Source organism: Osmerus mordax, chromosome 2 (genome assembly GCF_038355195.1).
Source record: "Osmerus mordax isolate fOsmMor3 chromosome 2, fOsmMor3.pri, whole genome shotgun sequence".
Classification (NCBI taxonomy): Eukaryota; Metazoa; Chordata; class Actinopteri; order Osmeriformes; family Osmeridae; genus Osmerus; species Osmerus mordax.
In genome coordinates, this window is record NC_090051.1 from 14,333,487 (window position 1) to 14,359,316 (window position 25,830).

At 46.5% G+C, this 25,830-nt stretch overlaps 1 protein-coding gene across 1 annotated transcript; it reads right to left on the reverse strand.

The window, feature by feature from the left end:
- Nucleotides 1–8,693: 8,693 nt before the first annotated feature.
- cbsb (cystathionine beta-synthase b) lies at nucleotides 8,694–24,215 on the reverse strand. The gene is made up of 15 exons (XM_067255071.1): nucleotides 24,114–24,215; nucleotides 20,056–20,490; nucleotides 19,111–19,217; nucleotides 17,210–17,344; nucleotides 16,965–17,044; nucleotides 16,636–16,840; nucleotides 16,441–16,532; nucleotides 16,167–16,292; nucleotides 14,608–14,692; nucleotides 14,389–14,494; nucleotides 14,178–14,255; nucleotides 13,881–14,015; nucleotides 13,683–13,791; nucleotides 13,497–13,581; nucleotides 8,694–10,142 (listed from the first exon to the last, which is right to left on the reverse strand). Exons 2-15 carry the CDS (start codon nucleotides 20,478–20,480, stop codon nucleotides 9,997–9,999), a joined length of 1,914 nt encoding a protein of 637 aa, XP_067111172.1. The 5' UTR covers nucleotides 20,481–20,490; nucleotides 24,114–24,215; the 3' UTR covers nucleotides 8,694–9,996.
- Between the last annotated feature and the right edge of the window lie 1,615 nt (nucleotides 24,216–25,830).

A 25,830-nucleotide genomic window follows, 5' to 3' on the forward strand; every position in this document is an offset into this window, starting at 1 on the left:
TCGAGCCTGCTTGCCCTTTTGTTCCTTAAATTAAAAAATAAATTAAAAAAATCTAAGACTCGCTAACTCGGTTCTGTATTTTTGTACGCATTTGGGTCTAGCCTGAGTTCTGATAGAGACAGAGAGAGGCTAGTAAGGGAATGATGAGAAGATAGACAGAAAGGCAGAGCAATATTATGCAGTAGAGTTAAGGCTGTCACAATCACATTAATCACAAGCTCTAGCCAGCTGTACACACAGCCGTATCAAACTATCCCCAAAACACCGGCTGTGTGTGTGTGTGTGTGTGTGTGTATGTCTATTTGTATTTGCATGTACATGTGTGATATACCCTCCGTGTCTAAGAGAGTTGGATGTGAGATGTCGTTTTTGTTGGCACACGGTGTGTCCCATGTGTGTAAGCTGAGCTGAGATCATTCTGTCCAGGGCAACCAGTGCAGAGCAGATAGGATGAGACAGCATAGACACAGCCCTACTCAGATCAAATACACACATAAAAGAAGTTAGACAAATTAATAAAGAGTAGGAGGGAGAAAGAGAAACCTCAGAAGTCAGTTTAAGAGAGAGACACAGTCAAGAGTTAAACAAAGAATGTAATGAGAGAGCAATATCTGGAAAGTCCCCAGAATCCCTGGCAGAAGGTCAGATGAACCCTGCTGCAAACGCCTCTGGGCTATAGGACCTCAAGTCTGTGCATTTCAGTGTGAATAGCACTTAGATGGACTGTCCTCTTAACCTCCCCAAAATACATGTTTTCAAACTAGATCCCAGACACAACCTATCATGAAACATTCAGAGGTCTCTGAATAAGTAACTCTGTTCTCACAGGGAAGGCAGATGGGGGAGATAGGTAAGTTTGTCCAAAGTTTCCCAGTGAAATGCAAAGAAATCGAAAGCAATAGAACATTACACATCCCCCCACGTTGAGATAAACTTAGATTTCCGATTGCGTGTGTGAGAAACACACAGAAAAAGCAATAATGAGTTGTTACTCTTAATCAGGTCAAAGTTTGTGTGAATACCAGAGGATTGGAAAGATTGCAGTCCAGACAGACTTTAGGAGGCAAACAATGTTCAGCTGACTAATCCAGAGAGAGAGAGAGAGAGAGAGAGAGAGAGAGAGAGAGAGAGAGAGAGAGAGAGAGAGAGAGAGAGAGAGAGAGAGAGAGAGAGAGAGAGAGAGAGAGAGAGAGAGAGAGAGAGAGAGAGAGAGAGAGAGAGAGAATGACAGCGTGAGAGGCAAGAGAGACACAGAAAGAAAGAAAGAAAGAAAGAGAGTGTCCTCCTCACTAACACACACACACACACACTGGGTCATCTGTGAGTGCTATGACGCACATTGGGCTCTGTTAATATTGTACAGGGGGTTCTGGCATCTGCGTGAGCATTCCATTACAGGTCTCATACACCAAGTTCACTAAGCAGCTGTAGGCCTATGCAGAATTAGCTCTCTCTCTCGTATTATTTCGTTTTCTCTCTCTCTCTATTTTCTATCGTTGATTGTTTTTCATCCTTTTAATCTCTCACTATTTTCTGCCTGTCTCTCTGTTCATCTTACTGTTTAGGTTCTAAAAGCTAACTTCAAAACGAAATCTTTTCAAATAAATCATTGCTAACATGATAGCAATATTCCATTAATCCAAAATAGCTAAAGAAATATCACATACGATTCCGGTCAACTGCTTGTCTGTGTGGTTGTGTATGTGCGCGTTCTGTCTATGACCCGAGTGCGTGTGTCCCCAATCACGTTGTGTCGCCACACTTGGTACAGTTTAGTAGCCTACTGAGATTCTCAGCTGCAAAGGAACGAGCTCCCAGATAAACCTAACCTTTGGAGGTAAAACTGTTGTGCACAAGCTGATGTCTATGCACAGTATCTCAATTCATTTTGTCGCTTGCACTCCAAATGCAAAATGGTGCTGTGGTGAACGATCCTACAACAAAGGAACCAAAAATGTTAAAGAAACTATAACTATGGTCACAGTGTAACTTTTATTTCCTCACAAAATTTTCAAAAGTAGGCTAGCTGATATTATCGGTGATCTCCGTTAGGTTTTCAGAGTAACACGCTTCTTTACCAGTCACTACCTAGCAACGGGACGTCGTGCGCGTACGCTGTACGCATGTTGCTGAATGGAAACTTGGATGGTGTGAGCAGCGAGCAGAGCAAACGGTCTGCGTCATTGTCACCGGGCCCAGTTGGTTACGTTGACGACTAGTTAGCTGCGGTTACACTTCCGTTACACTTAATACTGGGGACTAACACACCGTTTTGATCAAGAGACATATTTCTTATTTTCATAACCGCAGTCTCCTAAATGTATGCGTAGGTTTGACTGAGAAAGGTGACCCGGTTGGCCGTATTAATGTGTAAGGTTAAAAACAAATGCGATCTGGATCAACGTGTTTTTGAGGTGTCTCTACGCGGCCTCTTTGAGAAATATGGGTGCGCCCGTCTTTTTTGCGGCCGCTCAGACACTAATAGTTAAAAATCTCAGAACTCCGTATAGTGTCGTCACTGTCGCTGTTTTTCAGCTAGCTTGCAACTGTAAACGTTAGGTTTCCTTATGATTAGCAAATTACAGTTAGCCATACAAACATATTTGTTTTAGCTACTAGCACTAGTCTTTCTAGCGATCAAGAGTTGGACATAATCTGCGCCCTATCTGACTATGGATGAGGGAGAAAGATCTTCGCGTGCTGACTAATAGCCCCATCATCGTCAATTCTGTATAGTGCTCAAACTTCAACACACACGCACACGGAACAGGCGTTGCTTCCTATTCTTGCCATTGTATGTGCGTGCGTGCGTGAGCGAGAGAGAGATAAGGCTTATATATGCTTCTGCGTTTTTCGAAAAACGGGCACATGGGAACGCCCTCTTCTCCGAGGAACGCCCTCTACGAGCTCTCCGTCAGCCCTCGGAGAGCCCCGGAGAGCTCGACGTGCACCTCCTGAATTTTCTAACTATCCGTCGTGAGCGACGGAGAGCTACGGAGACCCCCTTGGCTGTGATTGGTCAGTATTAAGAATCGCTTGCGTCAGGGGCGGGGTTGCCGGGATAAACAGGACGAACAGAATCCGTTGACCGCCATTGCTGTAAGTTTTCACAATTCATATTTCAGCTAAACAGTACATGTAAATCAGCATCTGAATTAAAATGTGACGAGAAATGGGCAGTGTAGTTGCAGAAAATGTGCGTATTTTATTGATGAAACGGCTAATTTGTAAATTTGCTCCGACTTCTCGATAACCTAGGTAAATAAACACTCCACGACGATTTACAAAAAACCGTTGTGCCACCTACTCTTCTGGCGGTGAATTGTTTTCAGCACTCACAGCCTACGGAGAACCATAAACGCTGTCTATCCGTGCGTATCCGTGCGCCCGCCCATCCGGAAACGGAGACGCAGAAGCATATTGCGGCCTATAGAAGTGGGGAGACACACTGGTGATGATTTATCCCTGTAGGAGAGATGTGAGAATAGCTATGACGCATGATGTCAAGTACATTATCTCCCCTCTATTTGCTCAGTGAATATTAGCTTTACAAAGAGAGAGGAAGGGATAGGAGAGGGGGGAAGGGAGATAGTGGAGAGCAATACGAGTGGGGTAGATTTCTTCCTACTTTTGAGCAGATATTCTTGGAAAGCTTAGTTTTCTGAATCAATACAGGAGCTGAAAGTAAGATTGACTGACCTAGACTCAGAATTCCAAGGTAATTCCCACCAGTTGGATTAAAGGTAGTAAATGTTTAAGTCCCTCAAGGTCATTTTCATGCATTTTTTCCCTTTCATGCTTTGGCAGCTATGTCCACAACCATTTCTCTGCGCTGCTTTCCCTAGATCTCTTTACATCCTCTTGAACCCTTTCTCTCTCTCACCATCATACTTTTGTGCTTTAGTTTTTCAGTTAGTTGTAGACAAGTTAATGCAGGTATGTTTGACTTTTGTGTGTCTGTCAACAAACAGGTGGATAGTCTTAAGAAGATAGTCTCTATTTGCACAAGCAGCTGGAGAAGACAAGAAAATAGGTCGTTTGTGGGGGGCAAGGGTGGGGGCACTGGAGCGTCTGATTGGAAGGAAAGCTGGAGTGGTGTCGTCTCTGGCCCTGGCCCTGCGGATACTTAGCCGCTGGTGGACCTGCTGAATGTGGTGAAATCATCCGCTGTCACATCCGAATATTTTTGGTGTTAGGCCATTTCCCGCCTACCTAAAAGTGAGTGTTGCATCTCACGTACTCACACATCCACACCCATTCCTCCATTGGAGGACTGGGTGGTGACTTGATGATGCGGTTGGATTTTGGACGTAAAAGAGCTAAGTAGGTGGACAGGTTGGGAGCTCCCCAAAATGACAGAACACTTGGTTGAACAACACTATGCACTTACTGTCACTACACACCCACACACACTGTCTTTCCTTTTCCTCACACTCATCCACTCATCCACAAGCAATACACACATCCCATGGCTTACCATGCTTCCAAGGGGCATTGCCTACTGCTGAGTTGGCCCGGTACAGGAGTTAAAGAGGGGAGGAGAAGGAAGTAGGTCTGAGGCCCAACCACACACTCACACTCCCCCCCCCCTCCCCCACACACACACACAGGGTTCTGTGGAAACTTGATAATCTGGTGACTGATAGACATCTGATCTCTTGATAACCTAGGAAGAGAATAAGAGAGAGTTACATAATACACAACCGTATACCTACAAAGTTACCAACAGCCAAACCACAGGGGCAGTGAGGGTCAATGGATGTTCTGATGAAACCGCTGTAACCTTGGCGATAGACACACCTCTGCAATATTAGACACAGCATACACTGACGCCGTTGTCTTTCAACTAGCTGAACTATATCTGGAGAGTAGACAGCCAACAGACAACCAACAGCCAATAATTACCACTTAACAATTCCAATATGTCTAGGTTTACTCCTGTATTTTCCTGTTTACTGTAACTATTACAGTGTGTTGGAAACCTATGGAGTTCAAAGCCCAGGGAAAGAGAATTGGAGCCTCGGACAGTCAGTACTGGGGACAGAACAGATGCCACAAACTCGAGGTTTCATAACACCAAACACACACACACAAGCACATACACACACAGAGCAGGGCTTGTCCCTGAGAGCAGCCTCTGTAGACAGAGTCTGACTCACGGCAGCTAAACTCTCTAATCCACCACCTCTGCCTTTCACTGCACATCCCCGTCAAACCTCCACAGACGCGTGTCTGTATGTGTATTTGTGTGCGTTTGTGTGTTTGTTCCTATGGGTTTGTTTGCCAGTTTTTTACGAGCATAGCCTACTTTGACAGGCAGTCTGTACAGATACCAGGAAGCTATTATTCCCATGTAAACATCATTCACTTGTCCGCGCACCTGATGAAAGAGCGCACTCCTCATTTTGAAACATTAGTCATCTGACCTTGTATAATCCTAGTCCGGGTCATGTTGCAGGGGTCAAGGGGGTCAGGGATCATTGTGAGGCTACAGTAATGATAATAATAATAATAATAGATTTATTTGTAACGCACTTACATTTGAAACAAATCTCAAAGTGCTACAGTTAAGATTGTAAAAACAAGGTAAGAACATCAATATAAAATACAATAGATAATGAGGTTAATTAAAACTCAAGTTCTGCTAAAAAGAACTTATGAACACAGTGTACCTCCGTCCTTTAGAACAAACAGCCAGGATTGCTCATGCAGTCAGAGACACACACACACACACAGACACACATACTACGTACATGTACAACGAACACATGCAAACACATTTTGGTTCAAGTTTCACAAATAATGGGGGCAATGCTACAGGCTAACAGCCGAGTAAACAGGATGAAGCAGCCAGACTTTGAATTCCAGACAGAGATGTAGAGAAACAGATGTGGGAGGCGAGCATGTAAACCCCCGTAGGGGACAACGTGACAAGAATAAGACAGAGAGAGAGAGACAGAGAGAGAGAGAGAGAGAGAGAGAGGAACACAGTCACAGCAATGCACACAGGTAGACAGGCAAACAAGCGGACAGGCAGATGAGAGGTAAGGGGAGAGGTGTACAGGTCTGCCAGACAAACAGTCACCATGTCTCTCCAACTGTCAAGTTCAGAGGTTAGTTCCAAACTGTTCTCCTCCTCCCAGAGGGCCTGTGTGTGACGCAAATGTTCATGCAAATGATAGAACAGCTGCTCATCTCTCTCTCTCTCTCTCCCCCCTTTCTAATTTCCTGTCTATTTTGCTCCAGTCTTTTTTCAGTTATTTTTCACTCTTTCCAAATTTTCCTGAAGCGTTTCTAAAAGTGCAAGGGTTCAAGAAAAACAGTGTGTGTGGGGGGGGGAAGGGAGGGGCAAAGGGGCAGGGAGGTGCAGGGAGGCAGAAGGAGGTGGTCTTGGGTTGCATGAGATGTCAGGTCTATGATTAATCTGTATGGAAGGGGAATGACGCAAACGTAGAACATTTAAACCCAGACGTGCTCCCTTCCTGCGCACGCACAGTAGCTCCATTCTGCTCTAAAACCACGGGAGACGAAACACTTAAATGTTCCTGGACCCTTTCTAGAGTGCTCTGTGTGTGTGTTTGTCCATGCATGTGTGTTTTACATTTGGATGGACACAGTGGATGCTACAGAGCTGGAGGCAGGAAGAGAAGGGACAAAGCTATTGTAACGACCTGACCTTGAGCTTCCACAATGCAGCACACACGTAACATGTAAAAACTGACCACAGCCAATATTGACACATACACACGCAGTTAAAGGCATTAGCTCAGACAAAGACGTCAGAAGCAGGAAATGTGTGGTGGGGGGTCACTGGGTCAGTGGATGTGTGGGTGGATGGACTGATCAATGAAGAACATAATGAAATGACCGTACAAATGAATCAATACCTCAAAAAATACGAAAGCAATTCAATGAATAAAACCATTGTCCTAAAGACACCGTCTATGGTTTCATGAGTTCATAGAAGTGATATCAACTTCAGTCATGGATGTGTGGATGAATGGATGGATGAATGGAGGGTCGGATGGATGGAGGGTTGGATGGATGTGTATATACTGACACTCAGAGACAGATGGCCTGAGCCTCACACAGTGACGTAACCGCAGGCGAGAGTCGGCAAGGTGACAAGTGTCCCCCGGTCATGGCCATGCACTGTCTGGATACCTGGGAGGGCTCAATTATGACCACAGAGCCTCACAGGAACAAGGCACTTAAACTCTGCCTGTGCTTGTTCCCCCACTCTTTCTCTCTAGCTCTTTCTGGCTCACTCCTTTACTCTCCCTGCCTTTCGTTGCCCTCTCTATCGATGTATCTCTATTGACACCCCCCCCCCCATGTCTCCCGCTTTATCTATTGTTCTTTTTCTCTCTTTCTTGTTCATGCCTTCAAGTTTTTCTCTGTCTATCCCCCTTAAGTGTTATGTACTGGGGAGATGTGTTTGTGTGTTATTTTGGAGATGTGGTGTGTGTTCAGGGGTGCTGGACTCTAATGGGCTATGGCTTCCAGGGTGTTCCCATTGCGTGCGAAATGAAGGAGGAACAGGGAGAATGAGAGGAAGAAGTTGAAGACAATGACGTCAGAGGAAGAGACTAAATGATCAGCACATTCCATTTCTTCAAAAGACCATGGCTTAGCTTACTATGTGGGATTTGACACACTTACACCCAATTTACTGTAAATCCATTGTTACCTCTTAATGAATCCAATCCCAGATAAGTCTAAACAATTACAATGGGACATCGGAAGATGTCAAAGTCCATCAGCGTTAAACAAGTGTGTTATGTGTTCACATGAAATGTTGAAATGGTTTTTCACTTAACTGTGTGTGCTGCTGCCTTAATCGTTAGCCAAGGCGCTTAGTAAACAATTTATCCTCCAACTCAATTGGACCAAGTCAAACCAAAACAAACTTAAACAAGATCCATTGTAATCACTACCGTGGATGTAATCATCACTCAGTGTCGTGTGGGTGTTCAGTCTTGCGGTCCGCCACACGTATATTCTACAGAGACGTTGACAGAGCAGTGACTGTGATTCACACTCCCCATCTTTAGACAAGAGCGGCTTAGCAGAACCAGGAACAGATCAGTATGGATGTGTGGGAGGAGGGGATGAACATATAGAGTGACTGGATATTATGACCCAGGGGTCAAAGGAGGCTTAACCACTGAATAACTTCAAACCTCCTACTTCTTTTGGGCTACTTAGGCCACCACCCACACAGTTTGGATGTGTGTGTGAGAGTGTGTGTGTTTGTGTTGACCCAACTCAGTCAGCATAGACAAAGCTTTTCTAAATCTCACTTCCCATCTTCTTAACCCTCGTGCTGCCTTCGGGTCACATGACCCAAAGGTTCATAACGAACCATTGTTGTGTTTACCCAATTTTACCCAATACAAAAACAAATAAAAATAATTTTCTTTTAACCATTCCAATGTGGGGGGTCTGAGACAGCCCGACAGTTAAAAGAAAATGCTTCACTTTGTTTTTGTATGAGGTAAATTTGTCGCAATACGACGGTGGGTCACAATGACTGATGGGTCAGAATGACCCGAAGATAACACAAGGGTTTTAATGGAGAAATAGGGAAACAATAATCGGATGAAGAAGTGGTCTACATGTGCATAAGCACTGCCACCATGTGGAGAAAATAAAGACTGACCAACACTGGACTCACAATAAAAGCACATATGGCAGAAAAAAGATGTAATCTTTATTGAAAGCCAGCAGTACTATAATTACATAAGAGAACCTGAATCAACATAAAATCAAGATTAAGAAAATTCACTCGACCTGGACCCAAAGCAAAGATGTGGAGGGGAACCGACTGTGGTCATTTGGTTTATGAACGTTCTGTGTCTATGCACACCCATTTCCACTATCATGGTTTCAAACCAGCACTCAGGATCCATTGCCAAGCATCACAGTAATGATGATCATATTAACTTAAAGTACAGAGAATAGCAAAAACAAGTCACAATTAGAACCAAGTCAAACCCAACACTTGGTCAGGGCAAGCCTCTATAAAAGACCTGCTCTGTCAGCTAGCCTTGCCTTCTCCTCGAACATTCTTCCCCTACTGTCTAACACATACTTAAAAATCTTGCTTCAATACAAGAAATATAAATCACCCAACACAACTACCACTGTGCGAGTTGCAGTTTGGTTGCTAGCCAAACCCACCTAAGCCTGTTCTACCAGGTGTGCTTGGAAATGGAAAATGAAATAAATAAAATTCTCTCCCTCTCTACCCACAAAGCAGAACTCTCTTTAGACCAATCATCTCAATCTCTCTCACCAACAGAGAATAGGTTGGTGTCCCTTTCCTAGTGACAGGGACAATCCACCTGACTGGATGTTAGCAAAATAATCTCCCGAAGAATACTGAATTAAGCTGGTAGAATTCCCAGTTATTTTGGCTTCTGCAACACACTAATCCACCACTAAGGGGTGCAGCGAATCTAAGTGTGTCCGAAAACAACCCTAAACTAAAGCAAACAAACAGAACTGAAAGGGTTAGTATTATTTGTGTACATGAAGTCATCACCTCTTAATGGCAGCTGTATAAGTGATCAAATACTTAGATGTTCATCTTGATTTTATACTTTGAAAAGAAAAGGGTAAATCCTGACCTAGGTAATTATGAGTTCAAGTAAACTAGAGATTTGATGAAATCAATCCACTCAAAAGACCTATAATGTCTTGGAAGATGCCCTGTTCTGTGGTATCATTTCTCCATTTGAAATGTGAGCAGAAAACTACTGTAAAGCTTTTGAAGAGCACAGTTAAGCACCTCACCGGCAGCGTACGCCAACGGCGAATCCTTATCTACAGCCAGATAAACAAGAGACAGATGTCGCCCAAACAGATGGCAAACAAAAATACAACACAAGACCAGCCGCATCAACACCATCCCTCTCGCTGATGCTCGGGGGTTGCGTCTCGGCGAGTGGGCGGCCGCCTCCTCCTCCTCCTTGCGCCTTCGACAGGAAGTTCTCACATCTCATCGGTGAGCGAGGACAGCGAGCACTCGGACAGCGTGCGCTCCCGCCTCTCGCGTGTGGTGATGTAGTTGAGGAGGTCGATGGCTGTCACCACGCCAAACACCATTTGCCGGGTGCAGACAGAGCCGTCAGCCATGTCTAAAAGAAGAAGGGGGGGGGGGAGAGAGAAAATATGAACAATAGTCATAGTTATCAACAGTGCCGATATAGCTGTTGGAGAAAGGGCTACAGCGAGAAGTCTAGAGAGCATCAGAGAAGCTGCTAGAAAGAGCCAGCAGATATTGAAGTAGAGACATCAAAGAAACATTTTGCCACATTAAATGATAAACCTTCTACTCCAAATGATGGCTGATGGCTATGAGAATCCACCATCATTTAGACAGGGTTGAATCGGGGATAACTCAGGTGACATAGGAATGGGAAACCTTTTCAGGAGGAGTCTTTGGCAGGATACAGCAATGGAGAACAGAAGAAAAATAGTTAAAAAAAAAACAAGGTTTATCCTGTGTGTGTGTGTGTATTGCTTAAAACCAGCCAGAATAGACTTAATGTGTTAGAAAAAGGGGATATGGAGCTGGATAGAGGTGGGAAGGTCTGATTGACTGACTGCTTCAGGACAGGATTTTGTGGATACTAGCTGCTGATCACCATCTGGTGGTGAGTTGGCTACGATGGTGGGGGAAGACGCCGGTCAGGCCCAAACGTAATGTGAGGGTCTGCTGGGAACGGCTGGCAGAATCCCCTGTCAGAAGGAGCTTCAACTCCCACCTCCGGGAGAGTTTCGACCATGTCTCGGGGGAGGCCGGGGACATTGAGTCCGAATGGGCCATGTTCCGGGCCTCCATTGTTGAGGCGGCTGACCGGAGCGTGGGAGGAGTTCGGCGAGGCCATGGAGAATGACTTCCGAACGGCTTCGAAAAGGTTCTGGACCAGCGCTGTATATGGTGGGGATGGTGCGCTGCTGACCTCGATGGGGGACGTCCTGGATCGGTGGAAGGAATACTTTGAAGACCTCCTTAATCCCACCAACACGCGTTCCGACGTGGAGGCAGAGTCTGGGAACATTGGGGGGGGCCCTTCTATCTCTGGGGCTGAGGTCGCCGAGGTGGTTGAAAAGCTCCGCGGTGGCAAGGCCCCTGGGGTGGATGAGGTCCGCCCGGAGTTCCTTCAGGCTCTGGATGTTGTAGGGCTGTCTTGGTTGGCACGACTCTGCAACATCGCGTGGACATCAGGGACAGTGCGTCTGGACTGGCAGACCGGGGTGGTGGTTCCCCTCTTTAAAAAGGGGGACCGGAGGGTGTGCTCCCACTTTAGGGGGATCACACTCCTCAGCCTCCCTGGGAAAGTCTATTCAGGGGTGCTGGAGAGGAGGGTCCGTCGGATTGTCGAACCTTGGATTCAGGAGGAGCAATGTGGTTTTCGTCCTGGCCGTGGAACTGTGGACCAGCTCTATACCCTCGGCAGGGTTCTGGAGGGTGCATGGGAGTTCGCCCAACCAGTCTACACATGTTTTGTGGATTTGGAAAAGGCGTTCGACCGTGTCCCTCGGGGGCTCATGTGGGGGGTGCTCCGGGAGTACGGGGTACCGGACTCCCTGATCGGGGCTGTTCGGTCCCTGTACGACCGGTGCCAGAGTTTGGTCCGCATTGCCGGTAGTAAGTCGAACTTGTTCCCGGTGAGGGTTGGACTCCGCCAGGGCTGCCCTTTGTCACCGATTCTGTTCATAACTTATATGGACAGAATTTCTAGGCGCAGCCAGGGCGTTGAGGGGGTCCGGTTTGGGGACCTCAGGATCGGGTCGCTGCTTTTTGCAGATGATGTGGTCCTGTTGGCTTCATCGGGCCGTGACCTCCAGCTCTCACTGGAGCGGTTCGCAACCGAATGCGAAGCGGCTGGGATGGGAATCAGCACCTCCAAATCTGAGGCCATGGTTATCGACCGGAAAAAGGTGGAGTGCAATCTCCGGGTCGGGGAGGAGATCTTGTCCCAAGCGGAGGAGTTCAAGTATCTCGGGGTCTTGTTCACGAGTGAGGGAAGGATGGAGCGCGAGATCGACAGGCGGATCGGTGCGGCGTCCGCAGTGATGCGGGCTCTGCATCGGTCCGTTGTGGTGAAGAAGGAGCTGAGTCGAAAGGCGAAGCTCTCTATTTACCAGTCGATCTACGTTCCTACCCTCACCTATGGTCACGAACTGTGGGTAGTGACCGAAAGAACGAGATTGCGAATACAAGCGGCCGAAATGAGTTTTCTCCGCAGGGTGTCCGGGCTCTCCCTTAGAGATAGGGTGAGAAGCTCGGTCATCCGGGAGGGGCTCAGAGTAGAACCGCTGCTCCTCCGCGTCGAGAGGGGCCAGTTGAGGTGGCTCGGGCATCTGATAAGGATGCCTCCTGGACGCCTCCCTGGTGAGGTGTTCTGGGCACGTCCCACTGCGAAGAGGCCCCGGGGAAGACCCAGGACACGCTGGAGGGACTATGTCTCTCGGCTGGCCTGGGAACGCCTCGGTGTCCCCTAGGAAGAGCTGGTGGAAGTGGCCGGGGAGAGGAAAGTCTGGGCCTCCCTGCTTAGGTTGCTGCCCCCGCGACCCGACCCCCGGACAAGCGGAAGATGATGGATGGATGGACTAGCTGTTGGAGCCAAAATGATGTTATGTTATGTAGCAAGGCGGTAATTGCATCAGCTGGGGTATAAAAAGCTGGCTGTCATTCAGTTAGGGGCCTTTGGTTTGGTAGTCACACGGTTTTTGACCGCCGTTTCAAGACCCTACCGCTCAGAACAGATACGCGAGTCAAAGTTGTTTTTTGTTACGTCTTCATTTTTGCTCTGCTGTCGTTATTTGTGGAAACGTGTCAAATTACGAAGACTGAAGGAAAATAAATGCAACGAAGAAAAGGATAACTGTGGAGTGAGTCGGAGTCTTGTTAAAGCGCGTCGACCTCGGCGCATACCAAAGGACAAAAGGGAACAAAGCATAGGAGGAAAGTTGCTTCCACACTCGTAAAGGGTATTCATTTCATCTACCATACACGACACCTTATGACATACCCGTGTGATATTGCACTGCCAGGGACAAACAGACCAGCGGGATAGCAGATAAATCCCACCTTCATGGCACATAAATTGCAGCTGGTGTTTTCAAGGCTATGGGAAAAATTTGAGTGTGTGGCATGTGTGTGTCTGTTCAAATTGTCTGTCAGCCAAACGCTTATCTGTCTGAGATAGACTGCCTGCGTCGTCAAGCTGATACGACACCCTAGATGGAAGGTTGCAGTCTGCTCTTTAGGAAAAACACTGGAGCAAAGATGAAAAACAACCCTGGCTGGGAGTTACCTGGGTAGAGCCCAGGGGTTACATTACCAGCACCCTCTGACGCTGGCAGCTCTGTGTTTCTATGGGTGGAGAGGGGAGGGTCACCTGGCCCACAGAACAAAACGGGTGTTTTATCTACTTCCTGATTGAGTAAGAACATGACAGGGAACAGATGAGAGGACTTACACTGCATCTGCTCGTGCACCACCAGGGCAAAATGGTCCGTCTCTAGGATACGAGACAGCTTTCCCAGGTTGTCTGTCAGTCGCACCTAGGAGCGAAACAGAGGTCAGAAAGGCATGTGTGTATAGCCGTGTGTGTGTGTGTGTGTGTGCGCACACAAGTGCACAAGTGTGTGTTTCTATGTCTCACCTGTTTGAACTGCTTGTAGAGCACCTTGCTGACGGGGTCAGAAGGCTTGATCTTCCCAGCCAGGACAGAGGACAGCATGTTACCCAGAGTCACCATCCCCAGGATCATACTAGAGAGGGAGAGACAGGCCTTCAGCTTCACTGACAGAGGTACAGGTATGAGGCAGACAGACAGACAGACAGACAGACAGACACCCACCCAGACTCGTCCACCACGGGGGCCTGGTCAAAGGCCTTCTCCTTCAGGATCCTGATGGTCTTCTGGCAGGTTACGGAGGGGAGGACAGTGAGGGGGGCGCACAGGTTCAGACCCTGCAGAGTCAGGTTCCACCACCTGGTGGGCGAGAAATGGTGGGGGGGGGGGGGGGGGGGGGGGGGTTGGGTCAGAACAGATCGGTCCTAATTTTGGAGAGGGGTAATATGACAGATCAGTCTACATTTTTACGACTTAGGCGTGTGGCGTTAGACAGGCTCCCAACTGTGGTCTGTATCTCACCAGGGTTTGGAGACCATCAGGTCCTCTGGGCTGAGGAAGCCCTTCTCACACATCCACTTGTCACTCAGGAACTTCGACCTACAGGGGAGGGAATCAGGTCAGGCTCTCGGGAGCACCATGCTCGAGGCACACATAAAAGCCTCCTCCCCATCTCTATCCATTCCCCTCTCCTCCCAGCCCCCCCCCCCTCTCCTCTTCTTCTCCTTCTTACATGTAGTTGCGGATGGAGTCCGGCAGGATGACCACACAGCGTTGGCCCTCCTTCAGCTCCTGGGCCACCCTCACTGCGGCGGCCATGGCAGTGCCGGAGCTGCCCCCTGGTGGACAGTTGAGAGAGGGGAATTGGGTCAGATTGACCGAACCCTGGAGCAAACAGGACCTCGGAAAGATACGCTGTACGGCGTGTGTGTGTGTGACTGTGAGAACGTACCGCACAGAAGCCCCTCCTCCTTGATCAGCATGCGTGACATGGCGAAAGAGTCCTCGTCATTGGACTTGTACCAGCTGTCAATCACCTGGTAAAGGGCAAGGCAGGGAAGTAGATCCATTTTTAGATCAAAGGTCCTCTTAGTTCAAATGGGTGCGTGTCCGTCTTACTAATAAACTTCTAACAGACTTCTTCTTTAAAATAAGAATCTTTGTAGTACCAGCAGGCAGCTACACTTCATCATTTCATAGGGTTGCAACTTTTATAACGTTTATAAATGAACAATCGGGGTGTGTGCAGGGCCGGATTAACAATTTTCTGTGCCCTGGGCAACAAGGCTTAAGCCTCCCCCCCCAAATAAAGGCCCAATTTTTTGGGCCTTTGAGCGCAAAATAGTTTTTTGAGCTTTATGTAAAATAAACATTTTACAAGCCGTTTTTCAATTGGTAAAATCTTGTCAGACAGGAGGTAAGAAAGTAACAGCTAGCTGGCGTCAGTTACTTGTAAAAGTAAAATCTCAACCTAGCTTGCACCTAAATAAGTTTAAACATATTTGAGTGTGCTAACATTAGCAATAACGTCAGCAAGTTTGAGGTGTATGCATAGGCTAACCATTAAATTAGCAGCCCATTTCCCGTATTTAACAATGATTAAACATGGACTTACCTGAAAGTGATGCATGGGCACCATCTCGCAGTCTCTTTCTTTCTTTTTTCCTTCCCCTGACTCCTGTTATCTTTTTAAGCCCATTTTTGTTCTGCCTGTTTTGTAATATACGTGTCTAATATTTCTATACTAAAATAATATCGGTATTATAAGTATTATAACTATGATGATTTTTCAGTTGGCTATTTTTTGGTGCCCCCTCAGGAGTTGGTGCCCTATGCACAGCGCGTAGTGAGCGTTATGGGAGCGGCGGCACTGGCTACTAGACTACACAAACACTGTTTTTGACGTGATTTAACATAACATTTTGATCGAACGAGTTGCAATAAAGTACTCACATTAAGGAAAGTCAGGACTGCGTTCAACACGTGATATAACATTTTAGTTGACATTGTCCAGGGCCCCTTAGATGTCATGTGCCCCTGGGCAAGTGCCCAGTTGCCCTAATGTTTAATCCGGCCCTGGGTGTGTGTTCTCCTCCCAACATGTGCGTGTCTCGCAACCTGCAATCATCTCAGATCTGGGCTCCCTTTGGAGATTTGGGTCTCCTTCCTTTGTTCCCTTTCCCCCACAAGGCCAGTGCAGCTGTAACGCCCTCCAGCCACGGCTTCTTTGACTCATCACCTACACACTGTGCCTTTTGTCACGGCTGTGCTGCGCACACCCACATGACTAGGTCATATGCACTTCCCGTCTTCGTTGAACAGTTTTTTTTAGTTTTTTTTTACTCTTTTTTTTTTTGTAACTATCAATTCATTACTTGGGCGCTTCAATGTTAGGTCATCATATTTCCTTGCGTCAGGGGGAAGACGGAGAGGAACCCTCAGGTCCAAAATGCGGCACTGAACGCCACATCCCCAAAAAGAGTGACGCACACCGACCCACGCGCTACTCACAGATCTATCGAGGACGGTCGGGATGAAGTCGTATCCGATGCCCTCCACCTCGTACTGGGTCTTATCGGTCTTGTTGAGGTCTTCTGGCTCAGCGAGGATGGAGCCCTCCGGGTCCACCCCCACGATCTGGGGAAAACGCACACAAAGCTCGGTCGTGACTTTCGCATTCATGGCTTGACGGCTGAGTGGGTTTCGGGATCCATTCTGGAACATTCGGCGGGAGCCGTGCAGTAAACAAGTCTCGGCTGGATGACGAGGTCAGGGGGTCCCTCACCTTGATATTGGGGCATTGCTCCTTCAGCTTGCGTGCAATCCCAGTGATGGTGCCCCCTGTGCCAGCTCCGGCCACCAGCATGTCCACTTTACCTAGAGGGACAAAGGACATCAACCGAGTGACACTTATTCTCATGATGCTAATGATATGGCCGTGCCCCCCCCCCTCCATCCACGCATCTGTCCATCCACCTACCGCCACACTGCTCCAAAATCTCCTCGGCAGTGGTGTCGTAGTGGGCCAAGGGGTTGCTGGGATTGCGGTACTGGTCCAGGATGTGCGAGTTGGGGATCTCGTTCTTCAGGCGCCAGGCCACGCCCACGTGAGACTCGGGCGAGTCGAAGCGGGCGGCGGTGGGCGTGCGCACGATTTCCGCCCCCAGGGCTCGAAGCACGTCGACCTGCGCGGGGGGGGGGGGGGGGGGGGGGGGGGGGCAAGTCGAGATGTCAGTCGCGGTTCCACTGTGTACATACACACGCGCGCGCGCACAATACACGTGGAAATCATTCCTGGCGTCTCCATACCTTCTCCATGCTCATCTTCTCAGGCATGACGATGATGCAGCGGTAGCCCTTCACAGCCGAGGCCAGAGCCAGGCCGATACCTGCAGCACACAGAGGACTCTCCAGCATCCGTACTCATTCTCTATTCTGTTGAACCATTTCAGTGTAGACTTTCGGGACAGTTGTAAGCCAATTACGAGCAGGCCCCAAGTATCCCAGAGCCTTTTGTGTGTGCGTGTGCGTGGCGTGAGCGGGATTGTTCGTACCCGTGTTGCCAGAGGTGGGCTCGATGATGGTGTCGCCGGGCTTGAGGAGGCCAGCTTTCTCGGCGTCCTCCACCATCCGCAGGCTGATCCGGTCCTTCACACTGCCCCCCGCGTTAAAGAACTCACACTTGGCCACTACACACACGCACGCACACACAAACGGACAGAAAACACAGTTTAGACAGAGGAAAATTGGTAAACAACATCAGTGAGCAGCAAAAAGATTTACGGAAGTGGAAATTATTGTAACGCTTATGTGTAGCTTGATAAACTAGTTTGTCTGGTCTTGTCCTGTCAAAACAACTCTTGGTAGAACGCTTAAGACGGATTGTGCACGCAATCCAAAAATCTCTGAGTGGTCGAATTAATGAAGCTTGAAGCTGCCTGAGCCCAGGGGTCATGAGAACGGGCTGTGCCCATGTGAGCCGATTTGGGGGATTCAGGTAAGGGTCGATCAAAGGTCCAGAGTTTCCCACAGCCGTGCGCACAAACAAACCCCCCACATGCATGCTGTGTTACAGTCCTGGTTTAGTGCTTATACCCTCTCAGGAGTGGGTACACTAAACACACACACACATTCAGCACCCACCTAACATGAGCAAGACACACACACACACACACACTCTTCGGTACTCAAGTATAGCCCCACAACTCCAGTCTGGCACCGGGTCCAAATCCAACCAGATTGGTGCTGGATCAGAGCAGGGTAAACCCATCACGTGAGAACCAGGGACGGGTAGAAACAGGCCCCTTTGTCCAACTAAGCCCTGGGAATCAACTGGAGGTTGACTCTCCAATCAGGCGTGTTAAAAACCACTCGCCAGTAAAGCGGCTTTATGTCATGCCTGAGAGTTCAGCCTGCTGATGTGATGAACCTACGGACCCCTGGACAGAAGGGGGGGGGGGGGGCCTAAGGTAGAACTGCATGGTCGCTAGGGAACCATGTGAAGACAGGCCTGCGCTGCGCTGTACCTGGGCCTTCCTCTGGACCAACCTTACCCTGGGGTGACTCCCTGGACTCTTGCCTTCCGTTAAACACTGCAAGTCTTTCTCTCTCTCTCAAACACGGGCACGCTGACACATCAGAGATAGAGGTACTACAGTCGTGGAGCCCGGGGAGAGGTAATGAGAGGAAGGAAAGCTATGTGATACCTCAATGTTCCCTCCGAAGGGCTGAAAAGTGTGTGTGTGTGTGTGTGTGGTGTGCAATAAAAGGTCAGCAAACAATGACTGTTGAGGACACCAGTAAAGTACATAATGTGGACATGTCTGTTTACCCTCAGCCTGGTTTTAAACTCTCCGTTCCAGTCTTTCGTCACCCCGCTGGACCGAATCACTCGCTTCCTTCTCCCTCCCCTCTACACGCATTTTTCCCTTGGGGAGCGCTACAACTGCTACTCAAACTGCTGCTACATATTTATATTCCTCTTGAAACAGTCCTCCTCTCCACACACCCATCACAGGCTTTATGGCGTCAGTGACACCTGTGGGTTGATGCCAACACAGCTGACCGGCAGACAGCTGATCCATCAATATATAAAAGTCATGCCCAAACACCCCCTTAAACACACACGCTATGTTTTCTAGTTTCAGACGCCTATTCTAGTCCTAGTCCTAGTCCCAGCTACCAAGCCAGCTTCACCAAGTGTGAAAGAGGACCTAGCAGGGAAGTAATACCTAGCCGCTTGATCGAATGCAACACTAGACCAACACTTAAGACTTCTCTTAAATATCTCTTTGCATTTGGGCAGTGCTGTGCTCTCCGTTTGCGGTGTGAGTAGCAATCACCTGTTACTCACACCGCAAACACACCCATATGTAATTGAATCTGAGTGAGTGAGTCATGCTGTGTGAGTGTTTGTCTGCGTGTGTGTTCGCTCAACTGCTAGACAGCCACTCACAGAGTTCACACTTGAGGCCGAAGGCTTTGTTGACCTTGTTCATGCGGACCAGAGGCGTGTCACCAATTCGGCGCAGGATGTTGGGCAGGATGCCAGGCGGTTTGGTCCTGAGGGGGGCACAAAGGAACCAGTTATACACTGTACACTGTACACACACACACACACACACACACAAACAAACATCCAACAATGGGAAAGATCTTAGTAGCTCACCCAAAAACACACTTTTAATTTGGAAACCTTAGCATTTAAAATTGTTATTAAGGAGACTTTGACGTGGCAGCAGCTTCCTGCTCTGATGCAAGGCTGATGAAAACATTTGGCATGTGTTGCGACACGTTTATTGATTATTACACAAACTATGATTGACGTGATACGGTAAGAAAACACCCACTCTGTATGTGTGCAAAGTCATGGTTCTCGAATTAGACAAAAATTGAAACGTCATGGTGAAACGCCAACTATTTCTTCGGGTGCCTAACTTCCCCCGCTCCCTTTCTCTGCGCACACACAAACATTGCCCCACCCTCTTAGTTACATACTAAGGCCTGACAGGGAGGTGATATGGGATAATAGAGTAGTTGAGGTCTGCTGCTCTATTAGAAAGGACAGCTTGGCAGAACATCAAGCCCGGACAAGTAACTGCAGTCCTTTCTAGGATAGAGTTACTCTTCCAGATAAGTTAACAATACACCCAAAAATTAGTGAACAGAGAAGTCATCTAGAAAAACATGCTGGATAGTGTGCCAATTCAAGTCATGCAAGGACATGGGAGGTTTTTGCCAGTGTCAAGAGACAACAATGTAAACCATGGGTTAGTCTTTATACCGAGGTATGTAGTAGGATCAAAACCTTTTTCTATCTGAAAGATTAGCTTAGAGTCATGAAATAAAAAACCTCTGTGTTGGTGCACGTGTGTGTCTGTGGCATGTACTGTATATTCACCGTTCAGGGTGGCTGTGAGGTGAATCAGCGTGAGACATGCCCAGCCTCCATGTGCATCTGCTGGGCAGGTCTGGACGGATCCAGTTCCTCTCCTCCACGCTGGCCTCCCCATTCTCCAGGTCATTCTCCACTTCATTCCCGTTCACAAGGGTCGACCCGTTTTGAACCTTGTGGCTGACTTGCTCCCCGCTCGATGGGAACTTGTGGGGGCTGTTGCCATTCAAAGCTGGCCCGCCGTTGGCCTCGCCGTTGGGTTTGCCATCAGTACTCGTGTGGCTCTCACCGTTGGAGCCTGGGACCAAGACTCCGGTACCGTTCGGGTTGGAGTCCCCATTGAGGTGTATGCTGTGGAGCTTGGCAGTGTAAGGGCAGCCGGAAGGAGCAGGGCCCACCACCACATCTTTACTGGAGAGACCTGAGGGCATGATGGCTCACCTGAAGAGGGGGAGAAAGAGGCAGAGAGTCAGGAAAGAGTAAAAGAGAAAGAGAGATGTACTAGGCTGTGGAACAAACCCAGGTTAGTTCATTTCATACACTTGCGAAATAGTCCCTATTTACATTTATTCATTTAGCAGACGCTTTTAACCAAAGCGACTTCCAAGAGAGAGCTTTACAAAAGTGCATAGGTCACTGATCATAACAACGAGATAGCCCCAAAACATTGCAGGTAGCCAAAACATGAAGCATAAATTTTGAAAACCAAATAAGTGCCAAAGGGAAGAACCATAAGAGCATGCAGTCAAACAAGTCACAATTAAACAACATGCACCTTAAAAAGTGCAAGAGTGTACCTGTAGAAAAGTAAGTAACAATAATATATTTCACAGCGAGTACAAGAATTATATCGCAATCAGCTACGTCTCATGCTCATTCCTCTTCAGACAGTATTCAAGAATCAGAATCAACAACAAGAAGGTTTTCCCAAGGAGAAATCTCTTACAGGCTCAAATGACTCAAATTGCTTTCCAGAGGCTGGGATGTCAATGATAAAACTCTTTCCTTCTATTATCTTTTCGCTAAAAAGATAAGATAAGTCAAGAACAAGTTGCGTAAAGATATACACATGTAAATATCTTACAATGAACTACAAGGCCAGGCTTCTGAGTAGAACATTAGGGAGATAGGAAGTCCAATAACAAGATGCACTATTTTCTTCTTAGAAAATGTGCTACATTAGGGAAACTATCTGCTCTGCATGGTCAACTGTCAACCTGGGAAATCAGTTAGGACCGACCTAGCTACAGTTAAAAATAAAACAACTTGGCAAAAGAAAAACAAGATACTAACGTGAAAGGGTCGATTTTAAGTCTTCACATTCCGTTTCTGTGACTGATCCCATAAAACGTGTCAAATTTGGCTCTTCAAGAGTCGGAGGAGGGGAAGGAATTCCTTTTATGGTAACTCAAGTAACTAAAAAAGGAGAGCCTCTAAGCCAGAACACACACCACAGTTAACATTTCCTGTGACAACTATTCATTGTCCCTAACAACAGAAAACCCCTGAAGTAAAAAAAGCAGTCACCGTCACAGATGTACCTTGCTGTTCCTCTTACCATCAGGAAATGGTGGAGTCAGTGTAGTCAAATAAACCTACCTTTGTTCTTAGAAAAACAGTATACTGTATATTATAGAGGCCGATTTCATTCTTTCAACACTGAGATGCTAACACAGAATTCAAATATACACTTTAACCATTAGAACCTTAAGGATAATTTAAACCAGGGAATTTGAGCTAAATTAGTTTTTATCATATGCAATTTGGGATTTTCAGATTTGCACATAAACATGAAGACTCCAGTCTCCTGATGACAGCCTAAAGAGCAGCCGTTTTCCTTTGTAGCCTATATGAAACTCCTGCGTTATGAAACACCCACCTCTTTCCCCTAATTGGGGTCAATAGAGGAGAGTAGCATACAGCCACACCACTTTTTCCAGGCAAGATGTTGTTCTGATAACATTGCCAGGATGGCTCTTACATAACACACACACGCACGCAGTCATACTTTTAAGAAGAAGCAGCTGTTTTAAGATATCGGAGGCAGGAAAACACACTCAACCACGACACGCTCTGGTTGGATGTTCAAGCGATGACGAGGAGGAACTGCCCCCTTGTCTTGTTTACCATAGGAAAGAGGCCACTTTCTACCGTGGGCTCCTGTTGGTTTCCAGAATATTCATCAAGCCTCGTCCTTGGCTAAAACATTTAGGCTCTCCAAAAGGAATCATAGATCTAGATTAGGTTTGGTGAAGAGATTAAGTTACTGCCAGGAGCATTGGAGCCTCAATCCCCCAAACACTACCTTTTACTACGACAACTATGAATAGCTCAGTTCTTTGACAGCCTGATCTCTGAAACGTGTGCTCTGGGGGTGAGACAACATGTGGATGAGGTATGTCCCTCTACCACTCCTCCTGGAAGAGGAAACACCACGTGCAGAAAGTGATATGCAATGCATGTGCGTGTGTATCATAACAGACACACCAAAATGTAGTATAGGGTAAGCCTGAAGGCATTTCGCTCCAAACTATGAAGCATGGATTGAGAAAAAGCTACGTGTCCCTTCGAAGAGTAGAAAAAACAAACTGGATTCACTATATATTCTGAAGTTTAAATCTTGTCCTAATAAACACTAAACAGGGAACATGAGGAGTGGGATCGCAGCCTTCAATGGGCGGACCATGAACTACTGCCATAGACACACCTCCTGGAGACAGCTTAGTAGGCAAGTTATCTTTGTTACCCCCTCCCCCTTAGGGCACAGTGGGGGCTGGGGTTTGTAGGTATATATCCCCTACTCCTTATTTGTCCAGTCATTTGAAAAGAAAAACCACAATGTAGTTTATAGGGTAAATTATTTAAGGTATTGAATCCAGCTAGTCATGATAGGCTATGTTGGTTTAGTTTGTTAGATGTATAGGCTACTCAGCGTGTGAATGTGTTCTGACGGTCCAACGCTAAGTTTGTGCTAAAGCTTTCCTTGTTTGTTGCTTTAAAAGCAAAATGAACTCTGCTCGAGAAAACCTGTAAGTGAAAGGAGTGCACGTCATCCCTTTACTCTCTGAACTAGGTTAATCCACATTCGTGAGCTGTGTCGGTAAGGAGAATGAAGACATCGAAATGACATTTTTTATTAGAGTAATTTCCATTTATACTTAAAATGCATGGAAACATATAGGCTAACTAGATTTATTTTTCAAATCGTTTATTTAGATTGCACCACATATGTGTGGTCCAGTAAACACATATATTCTCCTAACAAAAGAGATCTTAGCCTACTGTAAAAGCACAAATGATCTCCATCAATCTAAATCACACAAGTTATAGGCTATTCAGGTTGGCAATCTCTACAAAGAAAACTAAACAGCACACTAACACAAATAGAAATGACCCCTGCCGTAGGTTAGACTATAGCATATAGAATGACTGAAAATGCACTTTAAAGCAAAGGTAATAATTATGTTATTATTCTTTATTACCGATTACCTCATGATCTTTATTATTTTGCTGTAGCCTATTGATAGTATCCGACTGATAGAACCATCAATTATCCAAACGTTTTTCAGAGAAAGAGAGAGATGCTTGCTAGATCTTCTGACCGCGGTAAAAAAAAAAACATTATCGTATCGTTGTGGACAATGTAGGCTATGGGCCTGCTAATTGAAGTACAGAAAACAGCTAAGAAAACGTGTGACAACTCATATAAATAGTCCATATGATGCAATAGCCGCATTGAACACCGGTTTACTGGTAGATGCTGTGACGTAAAAGGTATTTCATCATACTTGTTCATGATACACCGGCTTTGGGTGCTTTTACATGTTTTCAAGTTACAAACCGCAACTACCCAAACGTTAGTGGGCTACTACATGTAACATTAGCTCTAATATCTGTTTGAAAAAAAAAATAAAGAGAGATATATGACGAATATTGGGACAAAACGTTCTGCGGACGATGCAGCCGCTATTCTGAATCCCGGTGTAACATCAGCATCTCTAAAGATAGAAAACTTTTAAAGGTTTGCATCTTGAGTTTTTAGTAGCCTAGACATGTTCACTCACCGTTTCGTAGAGTAAGCTAGCAGCGATGTGGCTGGTATGAATGTGATCCAATTTCAAACACTGCTCGACTGCTATGGTCAGACACTTCTCGCGTAGGCTACTTTAAAGAGACAACATGGTCCGATCTGGTTGGTGCATGCTTGTTTCTGCGTCAATACTGATTGGCTAGAGTGGGGGCGTGAAGTTTAGTTGTCATCCAATCAGCACTTATACACTTGTCGGGCCTTCTTCGTGTCCTGTTTCAACCCCTTTGTCATTAGAATTTTAATTTTCTAGACGCGCATCAGAAAGTTACTGCGACGGTGGAAAATGAATTACAGCGATGTAGAACGAAATTTGACGCGCTGAATTAATTTGCTTGCAAGAGGGGGATTAGGAGTTGGTTGATTCGGATGTCATGGAAAAACATTAAAGCGATAGACCTACAATGTTGCGCATGCTCATACACCAGGGAATTCAAATTAGAGCGGGAACCCTCTCGTCCTCATGGCAAGCTTTCAAGCGTGTTCTTATTTTCCACAACTTTCATCATCGTTAATTTAGTGAAGACAAACCTGTTTCAGCCTAATGCGGCCAGTACCCTTTTTTGTATAATCGGGCCCGGTTTCCCGATATGGTCGTAAACTACGACGCACGAGGGTTGGGGCATGGCATACAAGGCTGCATCGCACCGTGCGATGGTTTGATGGTTAACATAAATTAAGCTATTTCTCCGTAGAAAGGCAACTTTTCCATTGTCAAGCACGCTGTGATTGTCATTATGACGTCATGTAAGTGATAAATAATACGTTTTGTTCAAGGAAAACGTTTTAGGGCTCCTTATATCGCTCAACGTTACGTCTCTTTTGGCGTTAATTCGCTCGAAAATGTGATGTACAAGTGCTAGCTCATCACTTGCTAGATATAATCCTCAAAGTAGCCTATCGCAAACACAACGCGTTGAACGTTCTTGCATTAGAAAAGTAGAAAAAATGTAGCCTAGCCTACGCCCCATGACCAAAATGTTTGAGGGTCAATAATTTTTTTTGTTGTTGCGATGGACAGAGCTCCGGTCAACGACAACGAGAAATCACATGCCTCCTCAAAATCTGGACATGCCATATCACTCGCAACCAGTGACATTGCGAAGGTTAATGCCATTCACGGTTAATCGTTTTTATCTGTTGTTATTTAAAACGCATCACGTTCTGTTTAAACTGATTGAGAAGGCTACTAATCACTCTTACAGGTTACAACGAGCGGGCAGACTGAGAAAAAAGAGCATAAAGAAACATCGGAGGATATTCAGTCACATGGGATTACAAATTGCCCACTGGTGAATTTGAACTTTAAGTTTTAGAGATAAACATTGGTTTAAATATTTTTCCCGTTAGTAAAATGAGAACTATTTAATAGAACATAGCCTAGAGCATCTTATTCTGTTCACAGGCGGGGTGTTTGACAATTCATGTCAAACACTGCTGGGATTTCAAGAACGGTATCCTTTAACGTTGATATGGAATAAAAACAACTTTATTATAATTGCATTTGATACAAGAATATAAAAAATTTTCTGAGTGGTATTCAGCTATTGTTATACAGAAAGGTACCCATGGCTTCATCAGGTTGAGTATAGGATCAAGGATGAAGTGCACCATGCTCCAGCTCTACAAAGATCCAAAGGCCGAAAACTTAACGCTCCCCCTCATTTTCAATGAGTGGAAGTACTTCTCCATAA